Source organism: Mus caroli, chromosome 5, assembly GCF_900094665.2.
Source record: "Mus caroli chromosome 5, CAROLI_EIJ_v1.1, whole genome shotgun sequence".
Taxonomy (NCBI): Eukaryota; Metazoa; Chordata; class Mammalia; order Rodentia; family Muridae; genus Mus; species Mus caroli.
In genome coordinates, this window is record NC_034574.1 from 117,962,916 (window position 1) to 117,983,450 (window position 20,535).

At 55.3% G+C, this 20,535-nt stretch overlaps 2 protein-coding genes across 10 annotated transcripts in view; one reads left to right on the forward strand and one right to left on the reverse strand.

The window, feature by feature from the left end:
- Window positions 1–2,882: 2,882 nt before the first annotated feature.
- Window positions 2,883–11,922, forward strand: Rflna (refilin A). Its single transcript, XM_021163980.1, has 3 exons — window positions 2,883–3,168; window positions 9,747–9,856; window positions 10,655–11,922. Exons 1-3 carry the CDS (start codon window positions 2,998–3,000, stop codon window positions 10,986–10,988), a joined length of 615 nt encoding a protein of 204 aa, XP_021019639.1. The 5' UTR covers window positions 2,883–2,997; the 3' UTR covers window positions 10,989–11,922.
- A 4,528-nt stretch (window positions 11,923–16,450) lies between these two features.
- Ncor2 (nuclear receptor corepressor 2) overlaps window positions 16,451–20,535 on the reverse strand; it is a 162,858-nt gene continuing 158,773 nt past the window's right edge. For 7 of the 9 annotated variants that reach the window (XM_029477777.1, XM_029477773.1, XM_029477779.1 and 4 more), the window contains exons 46-48: window positions 19,130–19,357; window positions 18,118–18,297; window positions 16,458–17,649 (exon numbers count right to left, since the gene is read on the reverse strand). In XM_029477777.1, coding sequence (XP_029333637.1) covers window positions 17,468–17,649; window positions 18,118–18,297; window positions 19,130–19,357 — 590 coding nt within the window. In that variant the 3' untranslated portion in view covers window positions 16,458–17,467. Of the gene's footprint in view, window positions 17,650–18,117; window positions 18,298–19,129; window positions 19,358–20,535 lie in introns of all 9 variants that reach the window. The other 2 variants (XM_029477776.1, XM_029477780.1) reach the window with 2 other exon arrangements.

The window sequence follows — 20,535 nt, forward strand, 5'->3', positions numbered from 1 at the left end:
CACACACACACACACACACACACACACGTACGTCACAGATGGCTCCTCCTCCCAAGCCTGAGACAAGTGCATGTCAGGACCACTCCACTTACCCTTCCTGTGACATATTTGTGTCCCCTGTCATTTTCTTGCCTCCAAATCCCCCTGCCTCAGAACCTTGAGGTCTAGAACTCCGGAGCGTAGCCAGCATTGGCCTGGTGCAGCCCTTCCTGTAGCACTGGTTAGATGGGGTGCTCAGATCCTAACAGACCGCATTTCCAGTGCCTCCCTCTTAAGATCTCTGGCAGCTGCCTGCAGCCAGCCCGGCTCACGTCTATGGAGGCTTTATGCCCTTTTCTGACCTCTGACCTCTGTCTCTAGGCCATCTGGCCTTGGGAGGAGACAAGCAGGACAGTACTGCCTTTCAGTGGACAGCAGTCCTGGGTCTGTGGCTGCGGATCCCTATAGGTCAGAAGTCATGGCTGCGGTCACCTGTGTGGGCGTTTGCTTGGTATGTGACATTTGAAATAAGGCTGTTTTTTTTTCCCCTGTCCATTGGTATCCATGTGCCTTCTATGTTATCCAGTCCAGTCCAGTTCCTTCCAGGGGAAGCCATGCACTGGTGCAGGGAAATTTCCAGAAGTCAGCCAGCATCAACCTAAAGGAGCCACTGATATAGAAGTGTCTCTGTTCAGAGTGAATGGAGCTCTGGTCAGGACTGTAGGAGGGGAGAGGGCCCAGGCCTGCATCAAAGAAATCAAGATGGATTTTCTTGTCATGCTTAAAAGTCAGGACATCCAAAACTTTTTTTTTTTTAAATAAGGTTTTATTTTGAATTGTGTTGTACCTGTGTGTATCTATGTCTAGGTGTATGCGCATTGAGTGTGGGTACCTGTAGAGGCCAGAAGAGGGCATCAGTCTGGAACTGGAGTTACAGGTGATTGTGAGCAAGCCATTAGGGGTGGTAGGATTTGAACCCGGATCCTCTTTCAAGAGTAGTACATGCTTTTAACAGGTCAGACGCCTGACATCAAAGTTTGAAACAGAGCCAAGGCAGCCTGCACTGTTGCTGGTTTTGCTCTTTCGAGACAAGGTTCCTTTGTGTAGCCAGGCTGTCCTGGAACTCACTCTGTAGACCAGGCTGGCCTCCAACTCAGAGATCTGCCTGTCTCTTCCTCCCGAGTGCTGGGATTAAAGGCGTGCGCCACCACTGCCCTGCTCACGCTGCACTTTCAAAGTACTGGTCCTTAACTTGTCCTCAGGTCACCTTCGGTGACTTCCAGAAGGTTCTCTGGGGGATGTTGAGAGTTTAAGAGGTTAGGGCTTTTTCTAGAGAGTAATTGGTATCTAGTAGGCTCTAGCACCCAGCACTGGGGAAGGCCATACTGTCCTTTACATTCCAGAGAGGACTGCCACCAATTTTATTCTATGAAAGACAGCAACCATTTCTAGTTAAAGGGCCCCAGGTGAAGTTTCTTGTGGGTTCCATTTGGGCAGCCAAAACCCCAAGATCATTCCTACATGACAGATCTGGGCCATATGCTTTTCTAATAACGGGGCTCAGCCTGCCGCTCCACTGTGACAGCCTCTGGGGCCAGCTTGCTCTCTTCTGCCATGGGGCCTTGTACCCTGCTATTCCCTCGACCTGCAATTCTGTTCAAGTGCTGCTTCCTCTGAGAGGCCCTCCCTGATTGACTGGCACAACTGCCTCTGATTTCTTTCCCCCTGAGGACTTGGCCAACCTACAGAGGAGGACACACCTCTAGGGGCCACTCTGAAGCTGGGGTCCCTCCCTCTCTTCAGCAGACATGGGGTAGATGGCCTAGCAGGGCATCACTTGTCTCCTTTGCTATATGCCATCCTGACATCTTCATAAATATTCTGCAGGTGTCTGGGCCTCTGTGTCCAGATGCAAGGCTGGAGGCAGGTGGTGGGTGGGATGCTCTTCAGTCCCTGCCAGGAAAGCAGGCAGAATGGAAACCATGTGTTCAGCTCTGGTGGTCAAGTGAGATGGGGTGGAGGCAGAACTTTGTCCCCAAGTGAGACCTTATAGAGCAGTGGTTCTCAACCTGTGGGTTGAGACCCACCTCCCTTGCGGGAAGGTGGAGCGACCTTTTCACAGGGGTCCCCTAAGACCATCGGAAAACACAGGTGTTTATATTATGGTTCATAACTGTAGCAAAATTACGCTTCAGAAGTAGCGACAAAAATCATTTCATGGTTGGGAGTCACCACAAGGGAAACCCCTGACAATAGTAGGTGTTGGGGGCATCTGGAAGTGTCCCCGCTCCCCTTCCCGCTCTTGGGCAACTTCCTAACCATCTCTGTAGTTCAGTTTCCTCCAGAAAATGGAGAGCGTCTGCAAGCAGGCACTCACAGGCCGACTGCGAGGAGACAACAGAGACAAGGAGGGCTGGCCAAGGGAATGCCAGCTACACATCAGGTGTCCTTCATTCCCTACGCCCAAGTGGCCCCAGGCTTCCCTGTCCAGACGAATTCACCGAAGCAAAAGAAGATGAGCACCCTGGTGGCCCCTAGGGCAGATCTTGACCCTGGGTTCTTAGATCATTCTGTCCCTCACTGTAAATACACCCCCCATCCCCCCCCCCCCCCCGCCCCCCAGGTTGCTGAAGGTGCTTTTCTTGGAGACTCAAGCCAGGTGAGGGACGCTGATAGCCCGGCTGATGGCTGAGCGTCCTTGCTGAGGTGGCTGTGGACCCAAGTCAGCACCACGGAGGGTGGGTGGGTGGGGGCAGTGACTTTTGCAGGCTGGAGACTTTGCAATCCTCACCCTGCCCTGGCCCAGTGGGTGGCCGGGGGGCGGGAGCGAGAGCCGCGGGCGGAGGAGGGCGGGGAGGGGGCGGTGCCTGGGAAAGGAGGCTCAGCTGGCGGCTGGAGGCATTTGCATCAGGAGCGGGTCTCAGCTGGAGCCGCAGGCCAGAGCCTCCTTGTCGCTCCTCTGGCCCAGTGGTGGCGGGGACCCGAGCTGCTGGGGCCCACGCCCCGCGCCCGCCAGTCATGGTGGGTCACCTGCATCTGCAGGCCATGGGGGACACGCGGGAGCAGAGCCGCGACGGCTTGCTGGACAGTCCCGATTCAGGACTGCCCCCCAGTCCCAGTCCTAGCCCGCCCTTCTACGCCCTGTCGCCAGGCACCCTGGACACCCGTGCCACCACTGAAGCTCCAGTGGTAAGACCTGGGGATTGGGCAGTGGGAGGGCCGTTCAGAAGCCAGCATGGTCTCATCCCTCTTCTGAGGCAGACGTGGAGTGGCACCCGCCTCACCAGGATCTGCAGGCTGGGAGTTTCGGGGTGATTGCTGGCAGGCAGGAACACAGAGTAGTATCCCGATGCCCCAAACTCTACAGACTTACGGCTATCTGTCCGTGGGTCCCGTCGCTGCTGCCACCGCCTCCTACCTTATTGACCTCCCAGGACTTCTCAATGGAGGCATTTTTGCAAACCCAGCTCGGGTCGAGAGCCTCCATGGGCTTCGTTTTGTAGGTGTAGAAGTGGAACTGTCCCCGGAGCTGGGACTCTAGGGGTTGGACACTCTTTGCCCAGGTTGCTCTGGCGATGGGTCCGAGGGAGCAACTTGAAGAAAGGACTGGCGGAACAGAGCAGAGGTTGTACATGTCCCTGTGGCTTGATGGCCTCTGCCGGGTGTGTTAAGGACTCTCCCGCCAAGGTGTGCCTGCGGGGCTGTGCTGGAAGCCTTTGAGGCTCCAAGCCACGTCCAGCATCCTCCTCCAGACATTTGACCCGATCCAGGGCACAATGTGGTTGTCAGAACTTTTCTTTAAATCTCCCCAGGTGGCTCAAACATGCAAGGAAGTTTGAAGCCTGTCTTGAATTGAACTTCTGAGTCTCTTTTGGGAGGGTGGGTGGAGCAATCAAGGACTTTAGAAGTTAATATAAGCGAGCAATGCTGTTCTTAGGTGGGGGTGGGGGTGGGAAACTAGGAACCTCAATATGGATGTGAGGGGGAAGAAATTCCAGGGAACATTTTTGGGGATGGAAAGAAGGCACCAGGAAAAGGTCGCTTCGATTCCTTGTGACCCAGAAGCCTTCTGCAGGGCATTCGGGATACTTCCCATGCCTTCTGGGTCAGCCAGAGGCAGCTGTGAGAACAGCTCCCTAGCCTGGCTCTGCTGCTGTTACTGCTGCCTTTCCTGGCTAAGTAGGCGCCAGCTATGGAGCTATACTGCCCTGGTCTGTGACTTTGTCTGGGCAGGGAAGCCTGGGGGCTATTACTCCACGATACCTGGTAGATGACATTTCCCTCAAGCCAGGGGTGGGTCTCCCCACTTCTGTTTAGTCCTCACAGTCTGTGAATGCTTGCTTGCCTTGGTTCCCCATGTTCTGGAGTCCGTCGAGGCACAGAGATGGTTAGGAAGTTATCCAAAGCTGCCCAGCAGAATTGACCCCAGGAACCTGGCTCCAGTGTACATGTAAATCTACCCTGGTTTTCACTGTGTAGCGCGTTAACGGCTTCTTGATTATTTAAGCAGAGAAATTAAATGTGTAGCCATAGGGTCCAGGTCATCAAGAGAGGAGGTAGTAGCCATGGCAACCCCTCCTCAGGTTTGGGGGCCCAGCTGTGGCCCCGCCCACTTACCTATCTACCAGTTCCTACCCACTAGGGTCCCCACCTTCTTGAGTTCCATTTCTTCCCTACTTACTGTATCATCTAAGCGCCAGCATCCTGGTCCCCTCTGAGGCCCTAACTCTGAGGCCTAGGTATAGGCAGGCTGACAGTTGCCAATCCACTGGTTGGTCTACTGTGTGGGATAAAAGAAGGCTGCCCACATCTTGGGGAGCCAGTTTCAACTGGAAGAAGCTATTGGAAGGTGGTCAGGTGTCCCCTGGTGTCCTCACATAGCACCGTCGTACTAGTGGGGAGCTACGGTCACCTTCACTGTGTGACACGGAGCCAGGAGTGAATGGCTACCATGTATGTAAGATTGACTGCTACAGACAGTCAGGGAACGACGCTGCAGAAGCCAAGGGTAAATCAGGGAGTGGATTTTAGGCAGATGGGGGGTGACAAACGTGTCTCAGTCTAAGAGGACGGCACATGCCAATGTCCTGTGGCAGAGCCTTAGAGAAGAGGAGGAGAATCTGGGCCAGGCTCTGCTAGGCTAAGCTGAGGTTGAAAGCTACTGCTTTGTTTTTTGTTTTGTTAAAAAAAAAAAAAAAAAACAAAACAGTACCATGAGCACCCAGGACCCCCAAATTAGAAGCCTCTTTCAGAGATGTAACTGGAAAGTAGCTGTGTGTGTATGTGTGTATGTGTGTGTGTGTGTGTTTATGTGTGCGTGTGCCTGTGTTGCCCTCCCACGTGGCTCCAGGAGAGCAAGATGTATTGGCTGGAATGGGGGCTGTTTGCCTGCCGCCTTCACCCCAAGAATGCTCAGCCATCCAGGCAGGACTGAGTCGAAAGCAGACTGACCCTGGCTCTGCCACCCTGGTCTCCCAAGTTGGACTTCTGTGCCAGATGATAAACATCAGGTGCCCCCGCCCCCAATACTTCCATCGCAGAGCTGTGGTGTGTGGGGCAGACATGGCGGGGAGCCAGGTCCTGCTGGCTGAGAACAGGTCTGTGTCAGAAACAGGCTCCCAGCACTAGACAAGCAGTTTGGGCACTGCCCCCGCCCCCACCCCTGGGCACCCCTCCTCATCTAGTTTTATGGCCCACAGGGGACTACTGATGACTTTTGGGATCTGACCAGGGCAGCTCTCTAGGTATTTGCTTAGACCACAGCCCCTTCTATGTGTGTGGGGGGTGGGGTGGGGTGGGGGCAGGGCTCACTGTTGAATGACAGGGGGTGACAAGAAGCAGAGTGGGTTAGACTCTGCCTCCCCAGGGTCTCCTGGTTGATTCATAAGAAAACCTGGCTTCAGGACAGGATAGAGAGGTGTTGATGACAGGCTGGGCTATCAGGAAGGGCTCCCCCCCCCCTCCCCCGGGTGGGCCCTGGTCCAAGCGGAGAGGGAGGGGCATGGTGGATATGACTACTTTGGGGGGCCTTCTGATGTGTTTTATAAAAACAAAAAAAGAGCCAAGGGTATGTTTGGTGGAGTGAAGAAGTATGTTGAGGTGGGAAGAGGGCTCTGTGAGCCCATGCTGAGGCATCCCTTCCCCCTGAGGGACCAGCCACAATGGGTATAGTGTAGAATAGAGTTTATTTAGGGCGCGGGAGTTGAGAAGGGAGGAGAGGGGGAGGCTGGCCAGGAACATGTGGAGAGGGAGGGGATGGGGGATGGAGAGAAGGGGCAGAGAGTAAGAGGGACCCAACAAGCCCCTTCGATAGTAAGCTGGGCAATAGCTGGCTGTTGCCAGGTAACTTCCTACGAGGGCTGGTGCCCAGAGTCAGGAAGGATGGATGGATAGATAGACAGTGGATAGATGGGCAGATTGAAGGAAAAACGAGCAGGCAGATGGATGGACGGACAGTGGAGGGGCCTGGAGGACAAGGCTCAGTAGACCCGTGGCCAGGGCGAGGTGTCTGTATGGACTCCTGTGGAAGGGAGCCAGTGTGCGGGGTGGGTGGAGGAGTCTGTTTGCAGAGGGAGTTGGGGAGGCAGGCAGATCTGCCAGGGCCTCCTTCCAGCTGGGCCTGTTTAACCTCAGTGGTGGCTTGGTCTCTGGTGGATTGCCAGCTGGTCCTCACAACCCCGGCCCCATGGCCCCATGGTTAGGGCACCTGCTGGGAAGAGCCTCACGTGGAACTTCAGTCTGGGGACCCCACAAGCAGCCATCTTCTGGGGAAAGCACTACAGATAGGGCCAGTTGGGATGGCTGCCTCTAAGGTGCCAGAGTGGCTTAGAACAGAGGCCGCTCTCTCGTGGATCTGGAGGCCATAAAACCAGAATCAAGCAAGGCCCGAGTTGGGATCCCTCCGGACTAGCGAAGACCATCCCTGGCTTCTGGTGGTAATCCGTATGTCCAGTGACACATCTGTGGTTTCTTGTGGCAAGATGTGGCTTTTGGTGGGAGCCCTTGGCTATGGCATTGGGGTACTCTGTGGCGTGCTGAGATATAGTAGCAATATCTGCCGCCAGCCATCTTCATCTTACTCTATTCTGATGTCCCTGTCTTAGGACACTAGTCAGTCAGTGGCTACCTCACACCTGTAGAGACCCCATGGCTGTTCTAGCCACAGCATGGGGTTCGGGACTCAACTGTCCTTGTGGGGACCATCAATATCACCAGTCTTTCTGACTTGCTGTGGGGACCCATCGTGGTGGCCTCTCCCTCCAATTGCACAGCTCTGTGGCTGTTTCTAAGGTCCTCAGCTGCCACCATTAACAGCCCCTGCCTTCTGCAGGGAGGACAGGGATTCGGGCTGTTACGGTCCCTCCTTGCTTCATTTCCTCCTGGGCCGAGGTAGACTTATCAACCAAGCCTGTCCCACACATATTCAAAATGCAGCTAAAAACAACCAGGGTTTAATTCCAACACTTGGGAAGGTGAGGCAGGAATACAGCTGGGAGTTCCAGGCCAGCCTGGTCTATAGAATGAGAGACTTCATTTAAAACAAACCAGAAGCTGCCAAGGGTGTCTTTGACTCCCTTGCAAAGTCTCCATGTAGCATTGTGCATGAGGCTGGGGGTGGGGGTGGCAGGGGTGGCAGGGGTCCCTCCAGCAGCAGCCAGTGGGGCCGTGCCCCTCCATCACCGAGGAGGTGACACTGTTTTGGCCTTGTGGCTGTACCCCTTCTGTGTGTCTTGGTTCAGCTAGGCCAGACCGCCCCCAGGTGGGGCGATCTCTGGGTGGCACCTCGCTCTCTGCCATACTGTGTTATCGCTCCCTGTGGCTTTGGGTTTTCCCAGCGTGCCAAACCCCATGGCACCACGGCTCCAGCCAGCCACTGAGCGGTGTTTACCATCATTGGACTGGGCAGTGAGTGGCTCATTATGTTCAAAGGAACCTCGGCCCTTTGCCCTGCTGAGGCCAGCTCTGATCTCCACCTCACCCCTGTCTGACCAGTCAGCTGCCCTGGCTGCCCATGGCTCTCTGCACTCAGGAAAGGGCAAGGCTGGGGTCAGGGCCAGGTGGGGAAGGGGGAGTCCATTAGGATTGGTAGGTACCCTCAGACCTTTCTCCCCCTCTATCTTGATGTCCCAGAGCTGCAAGGGGGACAATGAAATCCCTGGGAACTGGACATCCTTCAGCCCCCAGTGTGGATGGCATCACAGTTGGCACACTTGCAGTCATGGATGCACACCGAGGCTCTGCCAGCCGCAGCTGGAGGTCTCAGTCACCTTATGTGTGTGTGTGTGTACCATGTATGGTACCCACAGAGACCAGCAGGGTGCATCCATCCCCTGGAACTTGAGTTAGGTGTTTAAGTTACCACATGGATGCTGGGAACTGAGCCCAGGTCTTCTGCAAAAGCAGTAAGTGTCCTTAACCACTGAACCATCCTGCAGCCCCTTGGAGAATCTCTTTAGACTTAAAACAGGGCTCCTGAACCCTGGGTGGCCACCTGCCTGGGATTTTCTGTGCCCTAGTGAGGCGCAGTGAGGCAGATACGGTGATGTGAAGACTCCAGTGTTGACAGAGCCTGGAGCTATGGTGGCCCACACTGTATGTGGCCTGGGTGACCACCATGGTCACTATGGAACGATACCCAACCTCTGGGTGGGAGAACTGTTTCTTACCCAATGCAGTTGAGCTCTTCCTGTGGGCTCTGTAGCCTGTAGGGTGAGACATTCTCAACTCTTCGCCAGGGTTTGGAATGCAGAAATCTCCTACAGGGAGTAGCTAGTGGCTGCCACCCACTTCCCTTGGTATCTGTACCTCCAATCCAACGGGACATGTCCAGCCTCCCTGCCCCAGGCCTTAACCCAGTGGACACCTGGGCTCTGTCCTATCTCGTGAGGCCTGCAGCCTCCCTGTGGGTGGCTGTACTGTTTTTCCAGTGGCAACCTTTGGAGAGCTGGCTCCTTCCACTTGAATTGCACTGTCTGTCTGTCTGGCAGAGTCCTGCACAACCTCCAGCTGGATTGGGGCTGCTGCAGCAGGTTGGTCAAGGCTCAGGACACGGCCTCAAGAGGTGCTGGGTTCCGATTTTTTACCTCTTGGTCTGTCTTGAGGTTCTCATGTAGCCAAGGATGGCCCTGAACTCTCTATGCACCTGAAGATGCCCTTGAATTCCAATTCTCCTGATTGTACCTTCTGCCTACTGGGCTTGCCGGCCCCCGTTTATGGGATTCTGGAAGTAGGGGCCTAGTGCATGGTAGGCAAGCATTCTAATGCCTGAGCGAAAACATTGAGCCCATGAGCCAAAGAGGGGCAGCGGGCAGGGGATATGCATCCAAATGCGTACAATTAAGCCTTCGTCCCTGTTCACACCCTACCTCCTCTAAGGCCACATGGGACCTAGTGCTGTGCCCAGGGCACAGTAGCTAACCAGCAGACTTACCTGGTGCATTTGGGGGAAACACCAATCCACAAACAGCCACTCTAGTGTTAATTTCTGTAAGCACCTCAGCTGGGAGGTTGGTGGCATGGATCAGCGCTGATGTCTCTGGAGCCTGAGGCTGCATGGGGTCCCATGGGAGACAGGTGCCTCCACCTGACTCAGTTTACATTAATCTCACCTAGGGTGCTGGTGCATGAAGACGGTCATGTCCTGCCCTCACAAGGTCATGCACAGGCGTGTGGGTACACACGTTTGTCTGCTTCCCCACCCCCATCCTCAGTACTGTGGGTAATATACAAATAGATATTCCCTTCGCCTCTGCCATGTCTCCTCCTAGGCTCCTTCCCTCTTCCAAACTCCCCCAGCTCTGGAGATGAGGTCACGGTTGCTGCCTGTGTTCTTTGGGGAGAGCATCGAGGTGGACCCAGAACCCGCACATGAAATCCGGTAAGTAGGCCAAGAGCGAGGTGGGTGGGTCCCAGCTTGGGGAGTGTGCTGGGGAGCTGGGTGCAGGGTGTAAGACAGGACCCACCTGGCTGGAGGGAGGCGGGGGTCATGTCTGGCTGTGCACAGCCAGCCAGCTGGGGCCTCAACTCATACTCCCTGGTGCTGTGTCCTCTGCTTGGTATCAGGTCAGAAACCATGGAAGTGGCACTGATGTCACTGACTTGTCCCTCTGAAGGGGGACCCACCTACCAGGAGGGGCTATGGGGACTTTCAATAGGCTTTCTTCTGGCAAAGTTGGGAGTAGACTTTAATGGGGGGGGCACACTCGCTCTGCTCTCCCACATGACCTTTTAACATCGTTGGTCCCCGAATACTGAAATATGCTCCAACACCTCACATATTCCTCTATGGTCACAATCCACTGCCACAAAGCCACCACCCAAAAGAACCTATCATCCCGATCAATCTTTTCTTGTCTCTCCCCCCAATTTAGGGTCCAGCGGTCTGTGCTGTGTGTCACTCTTTAGTCTCCCAGCTGGGATCCCTCCCCTTCCCTCTTCCTGTCTCCTGCTCACTCTGCCCCATAGGTTTTTTTTGTTGTTGTTGTTGTTTCTCATTACCGATGGTTGTGAGCCACCATGTGGTTGCTGGGAATTGAACGCAGGACCTCTGGAAGAATAGTCGGTGCTCTTAACCTCTGAGCCATCTCATCAGTCCCCCAGCTGGGGATTCAAGGTCAAGAAGGCTAGCCACTGAGGGTGGCGGGCAACTCACCCCCTTCGTTACTGCCCTCCCCAGCTGCAACTCTGAGATCACCTACGCCTCAGAGAGATACTTCCGCGACAAGATCTTCTACGCTCCAGTGCCCACGGTCACGGCCTACAGTGAGACCATAGTGGCGGCGCCCAACTGCACCTGGCGGAGCTACCGCAGCCAGCTGACCCTGGAGCCTCGCCCACGGGCCCTGCGGTTCGGGAGCACCGCCATCATCTTCCCCAAACTGGCCCGCAGCTCTTTCCGCACCACCCTGCACTGCAGCCTCGGCCAGCCTCGGCACTGGTACTCCTCCAGCCTGCAGCTGCGGCGGTGCGGGGACCCTGCACCCGGTCCCGGGGGTCCCGATGTACTCTGAGGAGTCCAGTGTCTGAGGAGGACCTGAGTATGGGAGAGGTTCAGGAAAGATGACCCGGCTACCACCACGTTAGGCTGGCTGTGCCCGAGCTCCAGCCTAGAGGATTCTGTGAATGCATCTTTCATTAGCCTTTAGAGGCTCTATGGCCTTAAGGGCAGGGCCAAGCATGTCCTGGTGTGCCCTTGAGGCAAAGACGGCCCTATGTAGCACAGGGCACTCAGCCATGGCCTGGCTCGCAACCTCATTCTTGGAGAGGCTCTTTTCCAAAATAGGTCATTTTAAAAAAAACACTCATTCCAGCTGAGAACCTCAGGTGCGTGCGGAGGGCTGAGCTGGCTTTACCTTGACCTGAGATGGCAAAGGCTGGGGGTACCCAGAACACATTGTCTGCTGTGCAGGGCACAGCCCTGCAGGGCGGCCCACATGTGCCCCACAAGACACATTCCCGACTAGCTTAGAACTCTTGAGCCTCAAAGCTCTTTGGCAGGTGCCCTGGGGAGGCATCAAAGCAAATGAGGGGACGCGGCCAATAACTGCCTATGGCTGACTCTGGACTTGAGCCTACAGCAGGGCTCGGAACCCCAAGAGAAGCGGAGTCTGTTTTTCTTGGCCTCCCATTCTTGCTTAGGATGGATCCTACAGTTACACCAGTTTCCCACAACCTGGTGCTGTCCCATGGTGCCCAGGCTAAAATGAGTCCCCGAGTCTACTTTAGAGGTGGAGATGTCCCTTTGTCTCAACTGTCCAGTAGCTAGAAACCTACCTACTGCCGCTGTGGTAGCCCAGAGGGAAGGGACACTCTTTGTGGGGCAAACAGAACCCAAATGACTGATAGATTTCTGTTCATCTATTAGCTTATCTGAGGTGCTCCCTGGTTAAAAGAACAGCTTAAGAAATTAGTGAATTATCTTAATAAAATATACCCGCACAGCCAGGATGCCCTCTGTTTCTGAGATGCCCCTGGGGGTGGGGGTGGGGGGAGAAGCTGGATATGCCTGGAGCTACTTTCTTCCCACCTGGCATTAGTATCTGAGGGAGCCTGGCTTCCCTGCTCCTGGGAGACAAGGAAGAACTAGAGATTTCCATGTATGCCAGCCTCCCGCCTCTCACCCCAAAAGCCTCCCGTGTGCCAGGCAAGGGCCCTATCACCAATCTATAGTCATAAGCCCAACTGGCTTCCCACTCCAAGGGCTCTTACCTGTTTGAGAATATAGGGTCGCCAGGCTGCCAACTACAATGTGCAGAGCTTGGGAAAGCCCCCCAGTGAGGGAACAAAGGCAGGGGCGGGTAAGGCACCATACCCCAGGTATACTCCAAGTATACCCCAAGTACACCCCTCAGCAGTTCACCTGTCCTGTGGTTATCCAGGGGACCTAGAGATCGGGAGAATGAGGTGCCAGGTTGGAGCAGATCCAGTCCCAATCCTTGGGGGCTCACCACCCTAAGGCCATGTTCCCAGCTGCCCTGCCCTAGAGTGCCTTGTGTCAAATGACCTTTTGCCTAGCCCTCCAGTACCAGGCACAAAGACCCTGTAGTATCCCCAGAGTGGTTCCTGCCCACAGGGCAGTAAGGCTTATAGTAATCACAAGGTGCCTAGGTACCCCTTCTTGTTATTTTTGAGACAGGATTTACGACATCAGCCTTAGCTGTCCTGAAATTCACTCTGTAGACCAAGCTGGCCTTGAATTCACAGAGCTCCATCTACCTCTGCCTCCTGTGTGCTGGGATTAAAGGCACGCGCCACCATGCCTGGCGTGTGCTGCTTTATGCTGCAAAACGTGTGAAAGAATCTGTAGTACTCGTGCCCGCAGTAAACGCGATCAATGTCCTTTCTCATCAGCCAGACTTGTGCCCTGGCCCTCTGGACACCTCGCCGTCTCCCTGGGCAGCAGAGAACCTTGGTCTAGAACCTGGCCCTGGTTCACTCACCCTTTCGTCAGTCACAGCATCCCCAAAAGGAGTGGTGGGGGGGTGGGGACTCGAGATCCTGGTGGCAGCCACAGCTCCCTGGAGACACTGTCCCCACTGCCTGAGGTTCTTTTGTTGGCCATGTCTCAGATCCCTGGACTAGCTGCCAAGGGTGAGGGACGTGTGTCCTTCCACATGGGCCATTCATGGCTTTCTTCCTTCAAACTCCATGCAACCTGTACACCTTGTAATGTAGCTTGTCCACAGCCAAGAAAGAGCTGAGGTGGCCGCCACTACCACAGACGGGCAAGGCTGGTAGAGAGACCCCCGAGCTCCACTGGCCGCTGAACGGCCTCTTACCACAACCCTTGCCCTTGAGCCTCCCTGACCCACCTTGTAGAGTGGTCTACACTAGGCTTGGACCTCTCTCTCTCCACCCTCCTCTTTCACTTTGCAAGCCCAACCTGCTTCAATATTAGAAAGCCAGCCATGCCTTTTCTCATAGATCCCTTGTCCCCACCCTGGCTTTCAAGAGTCTAGCACAGGCTGTGTCCCCCACAACCTGTCTTTTGAAGGCTGCCACTTCTAGGAAGTCCTCCTTGACTGACCTGGTCTGTGTTGTTTCTGAGTCAAGCCTAGGTAGGGGATCAGTGCATATCTGACCAGTGGGCAGAGCTCTCCTAAGGGGAAGGGGTCAGGCTCTATGTGGCTTGATGCAGGACTAGCTCTCTCTGTATTAAGAGACTCAGAGGAGCGAGCTTGGGTGTTCTTAGAGAAGGGTGGACCAGTGTGGCCAGGTGTTTTCCTGGGAGGCAAGGGTGAGAGAAGTCACATGCGCCTCCATTTTAAAGGTGGAGCGAGGACAGGCTGGTTACAGCTAGGGGACAGAAGAAACCCTCCAAAGGCACAAGCTCTGTCTCCACATCCCTGTCATGGTCTGGGCCTCATGGGTTTCATATCTGAGAGGCAGAGATGCGGCTGGAGGAGACAACAGGGTAGCTCAGACCAGCTCCAGTCTGGTGGCAGCCAAGGGACACCACACAGTGAACTGGTGTAGCAAAGCAACCTGACCATCCAGGTGGAGCTGGCTGTGTGCAACATGAGGCCCACAGCACCCCCTGGCTGCTGGCTTTTGTATTGCAGTCTGGACGCAGGCTGAGCCCATTCATGCCAGCCTGGTACAGACCTGCCCGGTGGTCTCCAGGTTTCAGCTCATGTCTGCTCCCGACAGTTCACAGGACAGACAGGCCGCTTGGGAGTCCCTGGAGGATGCAAATGTCTCTCCACACTCTAGCTCAGATATTCCAGGCGGCTGGGGAGGTTGTTCTGGGGAGATACACACCTCCACCAGAGCCTTCATGATCAGAGTCCTGCCTATGGCTGCTTCAGATCCCCTTTCCTTTATCAGACCCAGCAGCCACATGCCAGCAGAGCCAAGGTGGGTTTCATTCTGGAGACTTGGGACCCTCTGTCATGGCATCCCTCCCTGGCTGCCCAGGCTAGGAGCTAAGGATGAGTGCAAGGCAGGCACCTTGGCAGAAAGAGTATGACCCTGCCGGATGAAGACTCCAGTACGGGCCTGCCTGGTTGCTTCCCACACCCCTCTCTTTGAATGGCTGGCCTCTGAGGGCACTAAACCAGCCACCTGGCAGCGGGGTAAGGCCAAGTGAGTTCAGCCCAGGCCTTTGCGGACCAACTCTCAAACCAGCTCTGGAGCCAGGTGGCAGATTGGGGACAGCAGGCTGGGGTGTCACAACATGTACAGACGGGTATGGATGGATGTAGAGGGGCCCCAGGCCCCAGGCTGGAGCAGATCAACTGACTCAGTGCAAAGGCTGGAAGCCCTCTCAGCCCTGCTTCGAGAGTTGTTTTAAATGTCACCCTGTCACAAATGAGGTAAGGGAGCCTCACCTGAAGAGCTGTCCCAAAGGCTTTGATGTGGGAAGGCACACCTGGATTGTGGGCAGCACCTTCAGGCAGCAGCCAGGTGCAAGGGGACTGCCAGGAAGGAGATCACCTCGCCCTTTCACTGAGAGGGGCTCTGCCTCGTTGATAGCACTGCCAACCCCATGGCTGACGGTACAACCAGGCTAAGCTTTCCTGGTGGCCTGGGGACCAGGGGCTCTCTAGAAACCTTCTGAGCTTCCAGGTGCCAGATTGGCACTCTTAGTCAGTGACTTAAGGGTCATCGCCCTGCAGTGAGAGGCAAGCTGTTCTGGGACAACTCTGAGGTATTCAGGTCCAAGGACCACACAAGCTGTTCTCAGCACCGTGGGTGGGGCTTGGCTGTGTTACTGTTTTAAAGCTCACTCAAGGAGCTGGAGAGATGGTTCGGGGGTTAAGAGCACCGGGTGCCCTTCCAGAAGACCCAGAGTTCAGTTCCTGGCACCCACATTGGTGGCTCACAAGCACCTGTCTCTAGTCTGATCTCTGCAGATACCAGGCATGCACTGTGGTGCAGATACACACACAGACCAAACATATTTTTAAAAGCCTATTCTTAATAAATTCTGCTATACACATACACATATGTATATACACACACATACACTTATGTACATATATATATGTATATATATGAATACACATATATACACATACGTATATATACTCATATACACACGTATGTATGTGTACACACACACAAATTCCTGAGCAGTGGTTCTCAACCTGTGAGTTGCAACCCCTTAGAGGCTTGAGCAGCCCTTTCATAGGGGTCATACATATCAACTATCTTGCATATCAGATATTTATGCTATGATTCACAACAGTAGCAAAACCAGTTATGAAGTAGCAATGAAAATAAATCTATGGTCAGGGGGTCACCACACGCGAGGAGCTGTATTTAAGGGTCACAGGAACAGAAAGGTTGAGAGCCACTGCTCTAGAGAACCCTGACTACAACAGGCACCAAGGTGGCAGCAGGGCTCTGTTGGAGTTTCTTAGATCAAACCCAAAGAGGTAGGTGTGGCCATTTTGGTCAGGTCCAAGAATACTTACCACTGACACAACAGGTAGGATCAAAACAGTGCAGAGCAAGAAGCAAGAGTCCCCCAGGACACCCTCACTGTGGGTGTGACTGCTGGAAATTTACACCCACAAGAAAGAACACGAGAAGCTAAGCCACAGGCAGGGACCCCAATGCTTACTACGAGACAGTAATCTTCACCCCGTAAGTCCACACATTGTCACTGTGAAGAATGCAATGACTACCCTCCTGTGACAGGGGTGAATGCCCAGGACCCTTCTCCATGGGTATGAGCACCTCCACATGGTCACCGTATAATACAGGTACCCACTGGCTTCCCCAACAAGTGTGAACACCCCTGTAGGATGATCACTGGTGTGAATGACCAATGGGTCCCCCACAGGTGTGAACATCCAGCAAGGTCTCGACAACACAAGTACCTGGTGGCTTCCTCATAGGTGTGCATGCAGGATGCCCTCTGGTGGCACTGTACTTTGGGGTCAATGTTCACTGCTCAGTGCTGACTTTAAGGAACACTCCCCTTGACTCCTGTGGCTGCCTGCTGCCCAGTGAGAAGCAGAGTACAAACGTTGTCACTTGAGTATATTTGCTTTTTAATTGGAACAACATGTGTAAATGACAGAATGCCGCCGTGCACAGAGAGCGGCCACAGAATACGCATCAAGTCCATTCTGCCCAAGGAAGGGGGTGGGGGTGGGGGGAAGGGCACAGTGCCGTGTGCCGGAGCCCCTGACCCCCAAGTCCTGCATATGGTGGGGCCACCGCCTTGGCTGGCACGTGCCTCTGAGACAGTAAGGTAGAGACCAAAGCACAGCGGCAGAAACACGGGCGAGTCCTTCCTTGTGTGAGACGTCTGAATTAACTCATTGAAGGTATCAAAAATATACCCTGTAAGCCAACACCATTTACACGTGCCTTCCCTCCTGTCGCCGCAGCAACAGGCCGGGGAAACGGTCCAGTTCCTGCAAGCATCCATGCCCCAGGACAGGCCTGGCCCCTTGTGCACCCACTTGGTCTGATGGGCTCCCAGTCTTGTGGGCTGGGTGGCCTGTGGAGACTGCGATGATGACAGCATTGGGGCAGGATAAGCTGGGAACGTCTGTCTGTCCAGTGCGCGAGCGGGCTGGGGGCAGAGGGAGGGGCAGGACCACGCGCGAGTTCAGCTTAGACTTTGGTTCCAAATGCGGTAAGGGGCGAGGCGGTGGCATGGAGGTGCCTGGTCAGCCTGTGGTGGGTCCCTGCTGCCCCAGATGCACGAGTGCGACTGACACACGATTGCTGTCCCCCCCTCCTGGCCCACTGTCCCTCCCCTCCTGTCCACTCCCCTCTCGAGCACCAGGTAAACATCCCCTGAGTGTAAGGTCACTGCGCAGGGCCAGCCCGGGGCGGGAGTCTTAGTTAAGGCTTTAGACAGGCAGGATGCCAGCTCTGGATGAACAGATGAGTGGACGGACGGACAGATGGACGCGCAGGCAGACTCAGGGGCTCCTTCCTCAGTCTCGGGAGTCAGCAGCTGTCTGCTCCATGCTGGGCTGCTTCTGCCTTGTGCGGGGACCTGGCACCGCTCCCCCCCAATCCGTGGTCACTCGCTGTCCGAGAGTGTCTCGTACTGTGAACACAGCAGTGGCTTGGGCTCCTCATCCCAGGCGTGGTGGGGACCAGCTAGGGGCCCGCTGCCTGCCGCGAGGCCAGGTGGGGGCGGGGAGGCCATGACACCTGCCTGTAGCCTCATAATCAAAGGGTTGTAGGGGAATGGCGTGGACCCTGCGAGAAAGATGGGAGAGTGCTGGAGGAGGCTCTGCAAGCCGCTACACGTAGCCACCTCAGGACCCGTCTTCCACATAAGAAACCAGAGCCTGGGACTCTTGGGCCAGGACACCTCTAACTATGGAGTTTCTCAAAACCAGCCTCTTCTCTTTGCCTCTGTGCTAGACAGCCCTACCACCTTTTGACTGGACTACAGTAAAAGCTTTCTGCTTCTCCCTCTGTTCTGTCTTCTACTGCCTTTTACTGTCCTGTCAAAATCCTACAGTGCCTGACTGGCAGGAAAGGCTGCCAGCCCCACCTGTATGACGAGCCATGCCTGGAAGGTCCGGCCAGCTACACAGGATCCTCTGATAGGTTCCTTCCTATATCCTTCCTTGCTAGGTGGTGATCAGGGACCTTCTCTCTTGGGTAGCCCAGGTAACTCCCCAACCCCTGGATACATCTCTGCTCCTAGCTGATACCCACCTGCAGATGAGGGCCGGTCCTCCCACACACGGTTGGTGAGTGGTGTTCGGCGATTGCAGTCCCCCTCTGAGTGTACTGAGGAGACAGAAGGGGGTCGGTCTCCGGACGCTAGGCCTGGTGCTGGCGACTTGGCTTTTCGGCTGCTAGGTCTGCCAGAGACCTTGGCTTTCCCGCCTCCACCTGCAGGGGACAAAGTGGGAAGGGGCCGAGTCAGACGGGGTTGACAGTGGGACACTCACACCAGCACTGAGGAGGGGCAGTGGGGCTGATTCTGCCTTGGGGAGCCACCTGCCTTCTAGGGCCCCCAAGACAGAAACCTAGTGCGAGAAACCCTGAGCCAGGAGGCTAAGAGGTCTACCAGATGGCCAGAGCCAGCCCTTGGTGTGGAGAAAGGAATGAACATTCACTATGAGAGGTTGATGACTATTCCCTTAGGTGTTCCCAGCAGGACTGTACCCCTCACTGAGGAATGTCGGATCTTGGCTGGATGACAGGCATTGCCCAAGACAGCACTCAACTGTGCCGGACTGAAGGCCTCTGCTGAGAGCGCCAGACCGGGGCTGGCCTGACCCTAGAAAGGGACAGCAGGGCACCTCTTTGCTTGTGTCTCTGCTTGGAAACAACAAGTGCTGACGGACATTGGAAGAGTGGGGAGCTGTGCTGTCTGGCCTTCAAGGGGTCATGCCCACACTAGACTCTTCTCTTCCCAGAGGCCCTGGCCACAGTATGGTGGGCCTGGCCGCTGTCATCCCTGTCCACACAGCAGGGGAGGATGTGGGGAGTGATGTGAGCACGGAAAAGCAGCAGTGCCGGGGGTAAAAGGGGGGCGCCCTCTGCAACATGGGGTGTCAGACCAGCTTTGGATTAGCAAACTACATGTCAAACACGCACAAAAATAAGGTCACAGGCTCCCAAGCTTGAGGGGGGAAGGTGAGAGGATTAACGACACCGGGATAAGGAGGGACACAGCCGGGCGGGCGGGCGGGCGGGGGGGGGGGGCAGGCCTGCAGACCTGGCGAGGTGAGTGCGTGGTCACTCCGTCCGTCAGCAGTGGTTATGGGCATAGCGGCAGCGGGCAGACTGGCGCTGGCATTCAGAGGGTTAAAAGCATTGGCGCCGAGCGGCGGGGGCTCTTCCCACTGATCATATTTACCCATGAGTGCCTTTCTAATAATGGCCTCTAGCCCCATGTTGGTGCTGGCGTGTTCTTGCACCGCCTGGCTTCTACAGGTCATAAGGCCTGGGAGAGAGACAGACAGACACACAGGGGGGCGGGGGCCAGGGAGCCAGAGGGTTGCGAGAGATAGAATGAGGAGGGAGGAGGGAGGAGAGAGAGAGAGGGAGAGAAAGAGAGAGAAAGGGAGAGAGGGAGAGAGAGAGAGACACAGTGAGCACACATCTGGCGAGCATCGTTCATCCCTCCAGCCCGCCTTTCTGTTGGGTGCTGATGGGGTTCCTGACTGTCCCTGCAGCTCGTAGCTGTTCCAGGGAGGGGCTCTGGGGTGGCTAGAGGGTCCCAGCCCTATTCCTATTCTATACTCCAATCCCAGCTGAGGCTATTTTTTAAATTTTGACTCCACGTGGATTGCCAAAGGGGCGGGCAAGGGAAGAAGTCTGTGGTATTGAGTCAAGCTGGAGCTAGGTGCTGGGACAGGGGACAGAAGTCCAGCTGGGGTCTTCTGGTGGGTAGATTCTAGGAAGGGATGTGGGGGAGGAAGGTGACCAGAGAGAGAACCCCTCTGCTGTCCCCTTTTCCTCAAGGGGTTAGGGACCTCAGCCTGCCTGATCCCCCTGAACTAGGCTTGCCTCCCCTGCCCCATGTCTCCCCCACAGGAGCCAGAAAAAGGTAGAGAGCTGGGCACAAGGGGTGGGGTGGGGGTCACAGCCATGCAGTTATGTGCGTGCGAGGACAGGACAGCACTGGACAGGTGAAGGGTCACTCCAGCCCTGGCTGGCCCGGCCCCATGACAAGGACAGAGTGGTCAAATCAACGAAGTGGCCTTAGGAGATGTTTGTAGACTCCACTGAGCCTCTGCAAAGCCTCTCTGGTGTGTTCTCTCTCTTTCTCTCTCTCTCCCCCCCCCTTCCCCTTCCTCCCCCTCTTTCTCTCCACCCCCCACCACTCGAATTGTGCTCTGGGACTTCTGGTAAATGCTGGGGCTGATTAGCAGGCCTGGAACCCCAGCTATTTCTGAGACTAGCTTAGTCTACAGAGGGAGTTCAGTGCAGTTCATGCTAGCCTGGGCCTTCCCTCTGAGAAGAGGGCTGTGTTGTTGCTCACTACAGGACGGGACACTTGCTGGGTTGAGTGCTTCAATCCCAAGTATCAACAAAACTGCTCCAAACCCAGATGGAAAAAAGAACAAAACACTGCCAAGCTCAATCACCCTCCAAACCAAACAAATGAAACAAAACAAA